Source organism: Simochromis diagramma, unplaced genomic scaffold (genome assembly GCF_900408965.1).
Source record: "Simochromis diagramma unplaced genomic scaffold, fSimDia1.1 OVJJ01000430.1, whole genome shotgun sequence".
Lineage (NCBI taxonomy): Eukaryota > Metazoa > Chordata > Actinopteri > Cichliformes > Cichlidae > Simochromis > Simochromis diagramma.
In genome coordinates, this window is record NW_024387258.1 from 924,577 (window position 1) to 942,249 (window position 17,673).

Sequence of the window (17,673 nt, forward strand, 5' to 3'; positions counted from 1 at the left end):
CTACCCGGGTAGTACTACTAACATTAACACTATACACACACACTCACACACCTGAACTGAAAAGACTGAACAGAACTCTGAACACTGAACTCTAAAACTAAATACACAGACTGACAAATATGGACAATTGGAACTGTTGTGAACTGTTGAATGACTGTTTTTGGTTTTGTTTTGAATAAACGTTGACTGTTCTTTTAGCTGTGTGTCATTCGCTCCTTAGTCGATTCCTAGAGACCATAAGCCTAAGATCCTAACTTTCTCTACATTTAGTAGTGGTAAAGTATCGTGTGTTACACGATAAAAAGATCTAACGACTTTAAAACTGTTTATTTACTGTTTAATTACTTTTTATAGTTACGATGATGATCCGTTTTGCCTATAAGTTTCACTATAAGTCACAACAGCTTTTGAACATTTACAAATTAATTTTTAGATACACGTTTAACAGTTTTGATTAGCAGATATGTTGAACTGTTATGTCTGTATTTGAAAACACACATTACAACATGTGAAATGACTTCACAGATATCTTAAATGAATATTTCCATTAATTAATTAAACAGTTAGCCTCAAAGAGTAAATGTTTAAAAGGACGACTCAGTCCAGCCACCTACCTTCTCTCCTGGATTACTGCTGTAGAACATCACACAGGGATAGAGCTCCGTGGCATCCACGTCCTCAAAGGCCAACTTGGGCTCCTTTGGAATCAAAGGTTGATAGTTAGAGAAAGAACTATTCATTTCTAACAGGAGTCTAACTAAAGTCTTTTCACTTGCACAAATAACTGACTGCTCTCCTTTTTCACCCCTCACCTCTCCGTTCTTGCCAAAGGAGACCGTTCTTGCTTCCATATCCAGAACGCAGGTGATGAAATCTCCCTGAGTAAAGCTGCTAAGCGTCAGCGTTTGCTCCCCGTTATGATAGAGGTTTCCGCTATACGCTCGGTACAGCCACATATCCGATGTGGTGCGATGGTTGAAGTCGTGCACGGGCCATCGTGACACACCCACGCATGTCCCCTCATTGCCTCGATTCTCCTTCACAATGTAGAACTACAGGTGACAACAAACAAACTCTGAAACACGTAGGGAGCAAAATAAAAACAAAGGCCACCTCTTCCACCTCTGTGTTACTGATATTTAAAAACAAAACTATGCTTTATTATTATATAAGGAAATCGAGCAGAAAATGGACTAAAAACAATATTAATCTTCTTTTTTGAGTGTTCTCCAACCAGTGTTGTGTCTGCGCCTCAGCAGACCCGCTGGTTCAGAGACTTGTTCCCGTTAACGAAGCAAGACGAACAGCTCGACCAGTTTTTCACACGCTAGCTTCCCTGCAGCCTTTTATTTCTGTGACACACAGTTTACACAAACAGTTACTTTGTTGAAATAAATGGATTACACGGCGGACTCTTCCTGTTTCATATGTTAGGCTGTGCCCTCTCTATTTTTGGTGATTCCACGCCGGTGGAAACCCAAACAAACACGCAATAAGAGGATCTAATTCCTGTGTCTCAATCTCACGGCCCACGTCACCTCTACTTGCGGCCGCATAATGACGTGAAGAAATGTTTTTAAAAATTATTGTTCAATAAATTATTTAATATGAAGGCAATAGCAGAGTGTTACAGGCATCGCCCTAAACAATGTAGCCTGATGGGCAGTGTAGTCCGTGCTGCAGGGAGAATGGACTGCCATACCCGTTATGTGTCTGTGAGCGAGGAGGGAGAAAAAGGAAAAGTACGAGTCACCGAGCAGAAACGGGAGCTGGAAGCATGTAAATATAATAATAACCACTGCAGCCTGATAAGCCCAGCTGTAAGTAAGCTGTTAAGACTCGACTGTACACCGTGTTCGTGTTTTCCTCTGAAACAATAAGTTCCGTTGCAGCAGCCTTTCAACGCCTCGCTCTGTCTCTCGCTGCAAAGTCGACCCAGACAACAAAGTAAAGCTAGTTTTCAGCTACGAGCCCGACACAAACCCGACGTATCAGCCAGAGGTCCCTTTACTACAGGTTCGGAGCCGCGGACATGTTTTATATACGCGAGGAATAGTTTTCTATACGAGATCACTGCAAAAAGTGCAGCCTTACCTAATGTCCACCTACTGTTACTCATTTATATTAAGATCTAAACATCTAGCTGGTGTTGGTGTGGCGAGTAACCTTCAGTAATAGTAATAAATCACACAGCAATAAGACATTCATGTTGTTGTAAAAGGCATGATAATATATTAAGTAATCCAAAGTATTCAGAATACGTTACTCTCATTGAGTAACGTAACGGAATACGTTACAGAATACATTTTGGGGCATGTAATCTGTAATCTGTAGTGGAATACATTTTAAAAGTAACCTTCCCAACACTGTCTCCAAGTAATAATGAGCCAATGAGAAAAATACTGTACCTTCCACTGGTAGCATCCAGAGGAGATGCCAGTCGAGGCCAGGCCGTAGCCTTTACCCCCGCTGCCGTGTGTCAGCCCCTGACTGTTTTCCACTACACAACACTGAGCCTTTTCTGGGTCAAAGGAAATTTCCTGAATGGGAAGGTTCTCATCTTCCTCCTCTGTATCTCCCTGTGAATTCAAGCAGCTGTCAGCTACATAAACAAATAAAGATAAAGATACATCCACTGCTAGGTGATCCTGCACACCTGTAGTTTAAGCTCCTGAACTTTTTCTTTAATCTGGATCGAGTGTTTGGTTTGAGCAATGGGACCTTCCCACATGCAGTCAGACAGCAGGGAGAAGAGCCGTTCAATGACCTAGAGGACAAGAAAATATTAAAGCTGGCGCACTGACGACAGTCATGTGGGACAAACTGAGGACTTGTACAGAGAAACTATTAGCACCTGTGTCATTTGGTCATCTTCCATGCTAGCCTCGCAGGCAGGCAGGACAGCCTCCAAAACATGAAGAGCTAGGAGCCGAGTTCTCAAGTTTCCCACCAGAGGAACACCTACATTTAATAACCAGAGGAAACGTCATTTTCACTTATGTTTATATTTGAGAAAGCACCATACACAATACAAACCATATACAATCAGAAGAGTCTGTTCAGTGACAGGTTGCTTCTCCCCAAGACAAGAACTAACAGACTTAAAAACTCCTTTGTCCCACACGCCATCAGACTGTTTAACTCTTCTCTGGAGGGGAGAGGGAGGGGAGACAGGAGGACAAAGGAGGGGGGACAACTAAGCCGTAGTGCCTCTTCACCTCACCGTGCAATACCTTGTGCAATACTTTTTGTAAATAGTCAACAGTGCAATAGACTCAATACTTGAAATGTGCAATTCACTTGTATTTTTATTTTTTATTCCTATTTATTCTATTTATCCCCTTTGTACCGATAGTAGCTTCTCGTACCTGAGCAGCACTTCTGCGCTGCAATGTTCAGCAGCACCTCAGTCCATTTGGGGGATGCCATCTTGGACTGGATGGCCTTGGAGGACACCACCCTCCTTAGGAAGACCAAGAAGTCACCGAGGTGCAGTTCAGCTGTATGCTGTTTGCGCAGCAACGCTGAAAATCAACAAAATTGCAATAAGTATAATAACAGGTTGCACTTATACAAACACAAAAACGGACTTTCTTTGAAGCAAATACTGTTCACACCACATCATCTAAACCTCATGCAAAAGTGCATCACTCATACATCTCAAGATTTAAAGAAAATAAACAAGCTTTAAACAAACACAGAGATGTAATGACAACAAACGCGAGTTTCACCTCTGAAGTCTTTCCTTTCAGAGTCGGCGCTGTCCTCATGTTTGCCATCTTCCTGCTCTTTTCCAGCATGAAGGAGACTAACTCCTGCCTGAGATAACAGGTTTTTCAGCTGACTGCAAAGCAGGTCCAGCAGTGACTGGACAACCTTGGGACTCAATTTGTCTGCATATGTTCTGCAAACACAAGGAAAGACACTGGTGTTGCACTGCTTCTGATTTACCAATTCCTCTACTGCACCTTGTTGAGCTCTTACCCCGTGCTGATGGCGAGTATTTGCAGCAGCCGTGTGGAGGCCACCTTCAGGGCAGTGCTGAGCTGAGACACGCCAGGTTTTTGCAGGAGCTGGAGGGGCTGCCCCAGCATGGTCTCTGTCCCGCAGAGCTGGGACAGCACATTGAGCAGCCCACTGGAGATGGCCAGAGACACATCCACTGGCTGGTAGCGAACGCTCAATGCAAACACAGTCACCAGCAGGAGGCGCTGCTGAGCTTCTACGGTGACAAATGAAAAGATCAAAGAAAGGGATCAAATAGAAGCTCACAGGCTGGGCCTTGTGTTTTAGAGGTTTAGAGTAAGGCCGTTAAGTTCTCTTTTCAAAACACGATTGGAAACATAACTTCACATCTACCTGCAGGTGAAGCTAATGCTATCGCCTGAAAGTTCTAATAAGCTTTCATAAATAACCTAAATGTAAGCAGTAGAGCTGTGAACACTCCTCAGTTCTATACAGCAGCACTCTGGATACCTATGTGGTGCTTGTTTGCCTGAAGTGCTCTTTCCAGTGTGACAGACAGTTGCTGGTAAATCTTATGGACAGCCGTCTGGATTTCCATTTGGAGGCTCCTCTTTGCTGCTTTTACACCATCCTGTCAAAAACAAACGCACAGCCACACAAAGACAGAGTCCAAAACAACAAATCAGTCAGTCCTTTACACATACACTGACGGTGAAAATACTGACGCACCTCTTCCTGTCAAACAAATACAGAGATCCTATATTGAGGATACAGCGCATCACAATGAACCGGTAAACTCCTTTTGTACTGCAGGCAGCCCACTCTGAGTTTATGTGCCAGTGTACAGAACTTAATCCCTGAAATATTTTATATAAAAAAAATAAGAACAGAAGGAAATCTCACCACTACCACTCACCCTCATCTGTCAATATGTGTCTTATATGAGTGGACGAGTCAATGAATTCACTTCTATCCAATGACAGCATTACTAAAGTGAGTTTAGGATATCCTAAACTTTTCTGCTGGTAACCGCTGCTGTTTTTACCACTGTTAGCTGCTGCTAACTGATGTTATTGGAACTGCATTTGAAGGCGATTTAGCATTGTTGAACTCGAACGCTCTGTAAATAAATCCTCATACAATGTGAGAATACAATCAGACTCTTCATCAGAAACAAAATGTGACTTTTAGGCCTCGAGCCTAACGTTAGCTGGCATACTGTTAGCGTATAAGCATGCTAATTGTTAGCTGTCCAGAGGCAAGATGGTTGCATGTCTAATCAGCAGACAAAGAGCAACTGCAACAATGTTGTGAATAAATAAGCGAGTTTATGGACTTTCGTGTGTTAGAGCCTTGACCTCAGCTCAGCAGATGATGAAGTATCCATGTACAAATATTAAATGGTCATATGTAGTTTAAAAGTGATCTTAAAAATATATAGTTTAAAAGTATTAGTGATCTTTAAATGAAAAGTATGTGGCTGGTCTCTTGAGACAGACACCCTCTCTACTTCTGAGATTAGGCTTATTTTTGATCAAACTTGTAGGTAGGGCTGGATCAGGTCACCCTAAATCAGTCCTTAGATATGGTGCTATAGAAAGGCTCAGGCTGCTATTTCTCCACTTCCTTCAGTTTATGTATTTATGTGCCACAACTGAATGCTAGATTTTGTCTGGTCACTTTTGGAGTTGCATTGCTGTGGAGATAATTAATATCAACTCCAGAAGAGTCAATTCTTCAATTTGGGCTTAATTAATAATATTTTAATAATTAATATATTAGTATAATATTGACTGACATATTGGTCAATATTAGGTTTTTGTCAATACATTGGTATCTACATTTATACTAGAGATGGCACGATACCACTTTTTTATGTCCGATACCGATATCATAAATTTGGATATCTGCCGATACCGATATGAATCCGATATAGTGTTTTTTAATCAACAAAACTGTTTTTTAAATATCTTGCTGCATTTTGTATAAGTTCATACTCAAGTTTAAAACAACAACTACACTAAAGCTATTCTGTTATACCTGTATGCAAAAAAAAAAATTTCATAGTTCAGCAATACTGATCAATCTGATAAACTTAAACCTACACCATCCTCCCTATTCTGGTATTTTAAAGAGTACTTAGCATAAATATTAAGCAACCTAACTAATAGGGTTCCAACTCCCAGCAACAATAAAAATAAATAAATAAAAAATAGGGAACCACCCCTCACGCTCCACCTCATGATGCTTAATCGACGTAATCAACCTTAATTTGATGCAGTGTGAAAAAAAATGCACAGAAATCAATTATTTTTCAAGAAATATTAAATAGATTCAACATCTTTCTTCAACAAAATTGCAGACTGCACAGATGGTACCTTCCCAAAGGAAAAAGTACTATAGCTTACTAGGGTATATTAGACTTAACAGTTACTATATGCAGTAATGGACTTCTATACATTTTACATCAGATTAAAACTTTGGGTGTAAGATTCAGATAAATATTAAATAATTAAAAGCGAGACATTTTAAATGAGAATAAGAAAGAAAGTATGTCTTTGTGCCCCCTTTTCCCTGTTAATTGCCCTATCGGCCCCCCTGGCTAAACTTTGCTAGATCCGCCCCTGCACAGTTACCAGCGTCAGCTACGTAGAAAAAGATCCTCGAGTAGAAAGTAATATTAAATAAATTCTAACAACAGCTTATCAAGCTTAAACGTGCTGCTGTTGTTCAGCCGCTGGTTTCCTCTTTCTGGTGCAAAGTGGGCCAAAAGCAAACAAGAGAGACGGAGTCGCGACAGAAAAGCCGATCAGCTGATCGTTAAGCAGTTTCATGATTGAAGTAGCAGCCGGAGAGCGAGAGGCAGTCGCTCATTAAGCTTAACGCAGGAATGCTTTACAAACATTCAGAGATGGACTTACACACTTGCTTTACTTCTCTCGGGATAACTTTGTCGGAGATGAAATGCCGGGTTGCTAGCGAAGCTCCAAATGCTATCCAGACCACCGACAGGTCCCGCATGCCACAGCCGCTCTATCACGTGATGCATACTGCTCCGACGTGCTAACGTTCTGAGGTGAGTTACGGCGTGTTGCAAGTTTTGTGAGCTGCTTTCGTGATATTTAATGGATCGGATTACATTTTTTATTTTTCTCCGATATCCGATCCAGTAATTTAGGTCAGTATCGGACCGATACCGATACGTAATATCGGATCGGTCCATCTCTAATTTATACTGGCCAGTAAATGAAAATGTAAAAACGTAAATAAGACACACGACAGAGGAAACTTGTTATGAAGAGAAAACAAGATTAAAAAAACGTCATTGTCACGTTTGTTTTAGTAAGAACTCATAAATAGCTTCATATAACAAATTTTAGTGAAATCAGTTTGTCAATGATGTCAGCTGATACATTGTATTTTTAAAACACCAAAAATCAACACAGTGCCTGGAGGAACGCAGAGCAAACAAAGGGACAAACTCAAACCCCGAACAGATAACCCTGCAGATCAGAACCACATTCTGAGCATTAGCAGAGAGAGCGGGACTTCCTGGTGGTTCCAACACCCGAATGAACCAGTGATGTATTTTGATGATGATCGTTATTAACAATAATTACTTTTGCAAACCTGGATCTATGTTGCCATCAAGAAAGGACAGCAAAGTTGAATCATTTCATTGGCTGGCCCGCTACGTTACTACTGTGACACCTATTACGTACTTGGATTTTTTAACACGCCAAATATCCTGTAAAGACATTAAGATGCAAATCTATGAGATAACAGATAATGCCTATCATTCTCACAAATTGTCCAGACACTCGCAATTCGAGGTATTCTTCATCCTGTGATGAGAGCCATACCTGGTAATGATGCAGCTGCACGTTCTCTCTCTTCAGTACTCCAGTTCCCACAGTGCCAAGGCCAAAACAGCCAGCCAGGAACTGCAACCTGACAGAGGTGAGCAGTGAAGAGGACTGGAAGACTGTGCTGGATCGATCTGCATTGTTCAGTTGGCTGCCCTTCTCCTCCATGCCTGAGATCAACACCACAATCTGGTGGAGTGCTTCCAAACGCAGCTGGACACAGAACACATCCAACACTCAAATGAATATTCTGAATACTGACTGATAAGATAGACGTAATTAGCATCAGTAACACTGGTTTGTGAAGCCCTGTTAGTAGGCCTGGGGCTGTAGATGTTTTTAGCCAATAAGTATAGCCTAAATAAGTCTTTACAAGGAAGCTGTGTTTGAGTGGGTATGGCAAGCCAGGAGGTAGAGCAACTGGGAGGTCGGTGGATCAATTCCCGGCTACTCTAGAGCAGCGTTTCCCAACCACTGTGCTGCGGCACATAGGTGTGCCGTTCCACCTGATTATTACTCGAAGCGATCGGTGTGAGTAACGGCCAGAACATTTACATTGTCTTCCACTAGAGGGGAGTACAACTACCTGCTCTAATTAAATGGGTTGCCAAATGCCAGTAAAACAGGAGAAGACGAAGAAGAAATTACATAATAGTCACGTAATAGCAATAGATAAATATCTGAAGAGAAAAGTAGTCAGCCTGATCTGGTTCCCGGAGAAAATGCCAACCCAGATGAAGGCCTTAGCATGAGCAGAGGTCAGAAGAAAGCACAAAAGGTCTACTGGTGACAAACCGAGCCAGTTTCGCTACGCCTGGTGCTCGGAGGAAAATGATCAATATGCTTTTTGTGACATTTTTGTTTAAGGGTGTGCCGTGTGATTTTTTTAATGTGAAATATGTGCCGTGGCTTCAAATGGTTGGGAAACACTGCTCTAGCGTGTGTTAGGCAAGAGACTGAATCCAGAATGGATCCATTGAGCACAAATGTTAAACAACGTGCTTGTTCATAGAATAGTGTTTACTGAGGTCATTGCCAAGGGCTGTTTCGTCATAGAATTCTATAAGCTCAATAAGTCCTTTCAAAACCATGTTTTATCCACTAAAAACATGCAAACCACTTTTCAAACCTGGAAGGCACCAAACCACTACTGTACACGCTCTATATGACTTGCACAAATTCCCTCTTTCGCTACAAATAGATTCCAAATTTGTGAGAAACACAGATTTGTCCAAACAATGTCTGAAGACCAACTCCTGAGATGTGTGGTGCAGAACTACAGTGGGGCAAAAAAGTATTTAGTCAGCCACCGATTGTGCAAGTTCCCCCACTTAAAATGATGACAGAGGTCAGTAATTTGCACCAGAGGTACACTTCAACTGTGAGAGACAGAATGTGAAAAAAAAATCCATGAATCCACATGGTAGGATTTGTAAAGAATTTATTCGTAAATCAGGGTGGAAAATAAGTATTTGGTCAATAACAAAAATACAACTCAATACTTTGTAACATAACCTTTGTTGGCAATAACAGAGGTCAAACGTTTACTATAGGTCTTTACCAGGTTTGCACACACAGTAGCTGGTATTTTGGCCCATTCCTCCATGCAGATCTTCTCGAGAGCAGTGATGTTTTGGGGCTGTCGCCGAGCAACACGGACTTTCAACTCCCGCCACAGATTTTCTATGGGGTTGAGGTCTGGAGACTGGCTAGGCCACTCCAGGACTTTCAAATGCTTCTTACGGAGCCACTCCTTTGTTGCCCGGGCGGTGTGTTTTGGATCATTGTCATGTTGGAAGACCCAGCCTCGTTTCATCTTCAAAGTTCTCACTGATGGAAGGAGGTTTTGGCTCAAAATCTCACGATACATGGCCCCATTCATTCTGTCCTTAACACGGATCAGTCGTCCTGTCCCCTTGGCAGAAAAACAGCCCCATAGCATGATGTTTCCACCCCCATGCTTCACAGTAGGTATGGTGTTCTTGGGATGCAACTCAGTATTCTTCTTCCTCCAAACACGACGAGTTGAGTTTATACCAAAAAGTTCTACTTTGGTTTCATCTGACCACATGACATTCTCCCAATCCTCTGCTGTATCATCCATGTGCTCTCTGGCAAACTTCAGACGGGCCTGGACATGCACTGGCTTCAGCAGCGGAACACGTCTGGCACTGCGGGATTTGATTCCCTGCCGTTGTAGTGTGTTACTGATGGTGACTGTTAGAGTTGAATTGTTAGATGTTTGTCATTTTTATGTTTACCATTTGCACATTGTTTTAACTGATGAAACTCCACTGTCCTTCCCCCCAGATTCTCGAGGTTCTGGTGGGGGGCTGTAATGTTTTATTGCAGATACATCCTATCTGGAAGATCTGCTTCTTTTGATGTAAGCTTCCTGCGTTTACGACCCTTTGGTCAGCAGGAGGACACACACACACACACACACACACACACACACTCTTACAGAAGTTCACACATATACATTTACATACAGTGCCGTGTCTTCGTAACCAAAGGGGGGTTGCAAGGGGAGGTGTTTTGTAAACTATTGTTTGAAGTTTGTCAATAAAAGGCAGCGAGAGGAGGCCACCAGTGTGGTCATTGTCATGTGCTGGACATAGATGAGAGGCCTCCCTTGCGCAAGTAATAGATCGATCGACTGTCTTGTTTTCTTCATGATGAATAAGTCTCTAGAATTAGCGGGGTTGTGGAAACACAGACCCAACATTTATTTGGTCCTCCGAGCCGGAGCCTAACACATTGCATCCACCGAGGAGAGGGAGAGGACGCCACCGCAACGTCTGGGATGATTGACGTAAAGCCCTGGTGTTTCACTTTGCTTTGTTACCAGGCCGGGAAGTTTGCGCCTGACCTCCCCTCGGGATGGATGACGATTAACGGGATCCAGAGACTCTTCCCATGAACGTAAACAAACAGTGAGTACAGAAGGCCTTAGAGAGTGTCTCTATAACCGTGTGAATGAATTTAGGATCCTAGATAGAAAACGCGTCACCGTGATTCTGCGTGAAACGTTTGAGTCCGGGGGAGCGCTGGTCACGAGAGCGCACGTGGACCCAAAACAATAGAGAGCGGCTACGGGCTGTGCGTTAAACGTGAGTCCGGGAGCGCGCTAGCCGCGTGAGAGAGACGCAGGCTTCTCCGCCATTTGGGGCGTAGAGAGTTCTCCGCCATTTGGGGCGTGGAGAGAACCTAGGTTCGGAGTCCGGAATCTCCGCCATTTGGGGCGTTGGAGAGTGTCCGAAGGTTGAATTCTCCGCCATATGGGGCGTTTGAGAGTTTTCAACAGAGAGCGCTAGCTGTGCGTGCAGACGCAAGCAATAGGCCTATGTTGTGTGTGTGTGCGGGCCAGACGTGGTCTGCGTGAGTGTGGCTGATTGTTGTCTTGTAATGGAGAATAAAATGTGTAAGTCTGCCTTAGAAGGAGATGTAAAATCTATGGAGAAATGTTTACCAGGCAGCACGCAGTATGTAGGTTGTTGGTGTAAGAAATGTGGATTTGAAGGGACATTAGTGGAAGTTAAGTGTAAAATGCTGGTAGAAAGAATAGCTGTAAGTGTAGCAGGTAAAACAGGTAAAGCGAAGCAGAGGAAGGAATTGCAGTTAGCAGTTGCTAAGTTGTGGCTGGAGCAGGCTCAGAAGAGGAGAGAAGCACAGAATGTTAAAAGAGCAATATTGCAAGAAGTAGTTGTGAAACCTGAGGATGAAACTACAGCTCAATCCACTGCAACTACTCTAGAACAACACCGTAGAAAAGCATTAGGAAGAGCAAGAATGTTAGCAGAAAGTAGAGTCAGAGAAGAGCGTGAGAGAGCAGAGGCAGAAGTGGAGGAGAGATTAAAGGCATATTAGGAGCAGCATTGAGTCCATTACAGACTAGGCAAGAGAGGAGACAGAAAGGAAAGTTAGTGAACACAAACGTTGCAACTACATATCCATCCCTGACACAACACAAAAAAACAAAAAAAAAAAAACAAAACATATGGTGTTTCTGTAACAGAGTGTGAAGATGAAGAAAGTTTTTCTCCTGATCAATTCCGCGAGTGTGAGAGTGTCTGACGTCATGGTGTGTGTGAAAGGTATCCAGCTGGGGCAGACGTGATTCTGCAGGTCACCTGCCCAGTGGACGAAAAGAAATAAAATAGTTGTGTGGATGAATAATAGCATGAAGAGTGCTCAGTGTTTCTCAGTCTGAAACAGCTGTAATGCTATTTTCTGTTTTGGAGAAAAGTACAGTTAAAGAAAAAAAAAAAATCAGAGAGAGGTGTGTTGTTTTAAGCAGTGATGAGAATAATGAAAGTGTGATGAGAGATGAACACAAAAACATACTGAAAATGCATTAACTATACTAACCCTACATGCATATACACATACAATGATACTCATGAAGACCAGACAGCATCTTAAGCATGAGATTCTGTTTGTCATCTTGTCCAAGTCATTAGTAAGATGAAAGTGATACATAGACTAGTGGACTGAATATTATAGGACAGATGGTTGCATCATAGAGGAGAAAACAGAATGCTGATGAGAGGTCTTAAATGAGTGAGCTGAGTGAACTGATTGTGAGTTTCTGGTGTGTGAAGAAGTTTTAACATGGCACACATTTAGTTACATGAGAAGAAACTTATTATGTGACGAGACAACAGGGTTATGCTGTATGTTGTGTGTATGGCTGATTGGATGAATGTTTGAGATTAAACTGGCTGTTGATTTGTCTTTTATTACTAAAGTTGAACCTGCCAATTGGGTTGTGACGATTTATCCCCCTGGCATGAAGAACACGTGTCATGATTTAAACAAGGCCTTTCTTTCCATTATTTTCTTTGATTTCCTTTATTTTCTTTCTTTTATTTTGTTACTTTCATGATGCACTGAAAGTTTTGTTTGATGATCCATGTTTGAGCAGATCTGCACGATTAGAACTGAAGCGTCGTTGAGAAAACTGTTGCAGAGTGAGCTTCTCCAAAATTAAAATGGGCTCTTATTTGGGACAATCAGGAAACAAATTCCTGCCCAAAAGGATTCAACGAGGAAATCCAGTCTAAATTATTTTTCTTTTTGAAATGGCGTTGTTTTGCTGAGCGTGGAAACGAATGCGACGATAATTTCCACAATTAGCAAAAGAAGGAATCACTGAGTGAATGAGTAAGAATTTTAAAATAAATGGGGAACTGACTGACTGACAAAACCTGACAAGACTGACTGACTTAACACCATTGTGTGAAGTTAACCCCCACCTGACAAAGGTGTGGATGTATCTCTGTGTGTGTCTCTGTTGCAGGAGCAGAAGGAGACCACAGGAGGAAACTTGGGTCACATGACTATGTGAACTCTGAAAATTTAACCTTTTTAGTTTAAAATTTTCTCTGTCTGTGAATTTACCATGTGTGTGTCATTCACTACCTTGTGTTACTCACAGAGATTACTGTGAGAAAGAGTGTATACACCCGCACAGCGCTAACATTTACATTTCTTTTTACAGCAGATGGTTAATCATGTGATTTGATCATGTGATTTACAGCAGGACACAACTTAATGATGTTTTTCTAGCACAGGATTACTGAGATTTTGTATGAAGAGAACTGTAGTTACAGGCTATATGTTGATGATGAAATTACACTGTGTTGTTGAGAGAATGTTGGAGAGAATGTGAATGTTACAGGGGAGAAATTAATACAGTGTGACACATACTGTGATGAGACCATTGTTACTTTTTCCACAGCGAGTGTTAACTTTATGACTTTTCACAGCTCCTCTGGAATCTGGGTGGCCGACACCTGACAACCAGGACGAACCATGTGTTTGGCTGATGTTTGTTTTTCTTTAAGAGTGCTTGTAAAGGATTCAGCACAGACAGACAAGTGACAATTGAACAGATGTGCAGTGGTTACAGAATAGTTACATGGAGCTCATTATCTGACCACTGTTGGGCTCATGGTGAGTGACAAACTTAAGGGAAGTCAGTGATTACAATGTGGAATGACGTTGAGATGTTAAATAATTTGGAACAAATTATGGGAAAAAGTAGGAGTTTAATGAGTTTAGAATAAACCTGCAATGATACTTGTCTCTGTGATGCTGAATACTTTATTACTCTTATGATCTATAGTTAGTTGCAAATGTGAAGTTGTTTTAACTTTAAGACTTTGTCTTCTAGGATACAGGAGCTGGAAGCTAAACAAGCTGAACATTTAAGTGCTGATTAATGTTTTACACAGGGTTACAGCTTGGAGTGAAGCTGCTCCAAGGGAAAAACCCTGGAGATTGTTTTAGGGAGGCTGTGCAACACTCTTGTACATGTCTCATTGGGGAGTTGACACATGGCGAAAGCCGTGTGGCGAGAGGAGTGTCATTTTTTCAATTTGTAGATGTCGTGAGGTGCCATGACGAGAAGGAGTGGCTGAGAGGATCGCCCACAAGATGGGAGCTGAGCAGCGTTGGAATATGGAACTTGAGGGAGCGTGCCAAGCTCCAAAAGTGACAGCACAGAGGAGGTCCAGCGATGGACTTGTGGTTCTGTGAACAGCACAAATGCCAGGTGACTGTAAAATAACTAACAGCACTTTTTTCCACAAGTGAAGCCAGTAGCTTACTATCCTAAAAGATTAGCTCTGGTTGCTCGTGCTTTACCTCCATGCGTGAGATCAGTATGTGCAGCAGCTTAAGCTGTACAATGTTTCAGGAAATAGTTTATTTCACCTTTGACATTGTTAGTTCCACACGAGGTAGATGTTTACTATTGCAGACTAAACTTACATTTCTGTCACCTACAAGACACTTGTCTTTAATGTTACTGTTACTCTCACAACCACACATATTACCATGAAGTGGTGCACAATTCTGAATCTGTCCAACCCTTTTTGCCAACGGAGGAGGGCACTTCTCATGAGTGTAGAGAGCGCGAGGAGAAGAAGTGTAAGCTGAGGGATGACTTAATAGATGTGCCACTCATTGAGGGAAAGGTTTGGTTTGCTGATGGTTTGAGTTTTACAACAGCAGAGGGACAGACTAGAACACGTTTACTGTAGCAGACAGTGAGAGAAAGTTATCTGTGTGGGACAACTAGCATGTTTCATATTTGCTTGAGCAGCAGAGATGCTAGCTTTAACGGAAGCGTGTAAAGCTGTAGAGAGACAATATACACTGATAGGCAGTATACATTTGCTACTGTACATTTCTTTGTAGTGCAGTGAGTGAGACGAGGTGTGACAACCTCTACAGGGAAACCTGTAGAACACACCAAACTCTTGCAAAATCTGCTGGAGGCAGTGTTATTAACCGGTGGAATTGCCGTTTGTAGATGTGCAGCACACATGTGAGGGAAAGATCCAGTTGCATTAGGGAAAGTTTTTGCAGATAAGATCGCAAAAGAGGCAGCTGTAGTTAAACATGGTGTTCACATTTTAGCAGTACAACATCCGCAGACATGTAGGGCCACTCACCTACAGCAGGAAAACAGTTGTGACTTACAGAGGGGGCAAGCTTGCAGGATGGTGTTTATTATCTGTGTGATAAACCAGTACTGCCTAATAATTTGTATAAGACTGCTGCTATTTTGAGCCATTGGCTATGCCATGTCTCAAACAGGAGGGAGATGAGCAGTAGTTTATACTTTAGGATTATTAAATACTTTAAAAAAAAAAAAAAAAAAAAAAACTTTTTGTAGGCAGAGAGAACTAATGGAACAGTAAAGTTAAGATTTAGGAAGACAGGCAGGACATGGTTAGATTGTATAGAATTAGTTAAGATGTACATGAGGATTACTCCAGCAGAGAATGGTCTGACTCTTTGAGATTATATATGTTAGAGCATTTAGAGTTCTTCTGTAGTGATGATAGAAAAGCAGAAGAGAGAGCATATTAGCAGATTAGATGCTTAAAATGTTTAAAAGTAAAGAAGTCATGAGAACAAATGATCTGCCAGATGATTCTGTTTCTCCGCAGGAGCAGAGTCTGGAGTCTGGAGATTGGATGTTGATAAGGCCATGGAGAGGAAGTGCTGGTCCAGTCCATGGTGGGAAGGTCCATATCGGATGCTGCTGACAACGACCACAGCAGTGAAGATTGCTGGAAGGAACACTTGGATATATCAAGCGCACTGCAAGAAGGTGACACACATCCAGGCCAGCTCGGAGTAAGTGGCAGGAAGACCGGGTACAAAGGGGGGGGGAAGCCTCCAGGGCCCCTCGTCTCAATCCGGTGAAGAAACCAACTGAGCCACAGGTACTCATCAGAATGGCTGGGAATGTGCTGTGCATCTTCTTGAGCCTGTGGACCCAGAGTGGGATGACAGGGAGCGCACTGGAACAGAGCAAACCACACCCAGTACCCGAATGGGTTTTCAACAACTACTGGTGGTAGTTTAAGAACACAACCGCTCACATAAACAACGAGACCAATTGTTATGATTGTGATGCCACTGGCTACACATTCTTCTGGACTGTGGCCCTATAGCATCACTGAGAGCGAGACAGTTTGTTTGGTTGCTTTAGCAACACATCCAGGAACACTGTCAACTTTTCAACTGCTCTGAACCTGAATGGAAGGTTGATTCAGTAGCTGGGAAGGTGAACTGCTCTGGTGAGACAGACCTGCTCGTCTGACTCAAAGAATATGACTTGTTACAGGACATTATACAGTTAAACGAACTGGAAACAGGCCAATTGCCTATGTGTATGAAGGGCAATGGATTAGTCCAAGTTGGAGATTAACCATGGAACATGGCAACATCACCTATTCTTTTGTCTTCTGCAAGAAGGATGTAAACAGAGAAGCCTTTTGTCTACATTTACATCATGAACACTTGAGGTTTTGAGCCAAGAAGATCAAAACACCTTGATCCAATTTCCTTTACAAAGCTTTTTCTGTGGTGACAACAGGACAGGAGAAGAGTTGTAAATGCAGATAATTCACCAGTTGACTCTAACCCCCACAGGATGCCTACAGTGAGAAGATTTGGGGGGTCGATAGGAGTCATAAAGAAGAGTGTTGACCAGGCTGCAGCTTTGAAGTTAGCTGAGAGCCACATGGACAAACAATAAAGTCAACTGATGCGTTTAAATACCTATGTCTGTATACAGTTGGATTGTAGTGACATATGATTTTTGAGAATGATGATTCTTCTTGTTTGACCTATGACATTCAGTTGTTTACTTGCAGAAATACATAATGAATTACATGACAGAAGCCTGTGTAGAAATGATGCCTGCTCTGAAAATGTTAAGCAAGAGGTGCATGGCTAGAATGTACTACATAGGAATAATTGGAGCATAAAAATAACATAACAGGAGGGAATGTTAGAGTTGAATTGTTAGATGTTTGTCATTTTTATGTTTACCATTTGTACATTGTTTTAACTGATGAAACTCCACTGTCCTTCCCCCCAGATTCTTGAGGTTCTGGTGGGGGGCTGTAATGTTTTATTGCAGATACATCCTATCTGGAAGATCTGCTTCTTTTGATGTAAGCTTCCTGCGTTTACGACCCTTTGGTCAGCAGGAGGACACACACACACACACACACACACACACACTCTTACAGAAGTTCACACATATACATTTACATACAGTGCCGTGTCTTCGTAACCAAAGGGGGGTTGCAAGGGGAGGTGTTTTGTAAACTATTGTTTGAAGTTTGTCAATAAAAGGCAGCGAGAGGAGGCCACCAGTGTGGTCATTGTCATGTGCTGGACATAGATGAGAGGCCTCCCTTGCGCAAGTAATAGATCGATCGACTGTCTTGTTTTCTTCATGATGAATAAGTCTCTAGAATTAGCGGGGTTGTGGAAACACAGACCCAACAGTGACCTTTGTTACTTTGGT

The 17,673-nt window shown here is 42.2% G+C and overlaps 1 protein-coding gene across 10 annotated transcripts in view; it reads right to left on the reverse strand.

Annotated features, from left to right (window-relative positions):
• herc1 (HECT and RLD domain containing E3 ubiquitin protein ligase family member 1) overlaps window positions 1-17,673 on the reverse strand; it is a 92,230-nt gene that overhangs the window by 38,840 nt on the left and 35,717 nt on the right. For all 10 annotated transcript variants that reach the window (XM_040002189.1, XM_040002192.1, XM_040002196.1 and 7 more), the window contains 10 exons: window positions 7,830-8,045; window positions 4,477-4,597; window positions 3,985-4,222; window positions 3,732-3,904; window positions 3,369-3,524; window positions 2,855-2,961; window positions 2,657-2,767; window positions 2,409-2,579; window positions 813-1,052; window positions 615-698 (listed from right to left, as the gene is read on the reverse strand). In XM_040002189.1, the coding sequence (XP_039858123.1) occupies window positions 615-698; window positions 813-1,052; window positions 2,409-2,579; window positions 2,657-2,767; window positions 2,855-2,961; window positions 3,369-3,524; window positions 3,732-3,904; window positions 3,985-4,222; window positions 4,477-4,597; window positions 7,830-8,045 (1,617 nt within the window). The remainder of the gene's footprint in view (window positions 1-614; window positions 699-812; window positions 1,053-2,408; window positions 2,580-2,656; window positions 2,768-2,854; window positions 2,962-3,368; window positions 3,525-3,731; window positions 3,905-3,984; window positions 4,223-4,476; window positions 4,598-7,829; window positions 8,046-17,673) is intronic.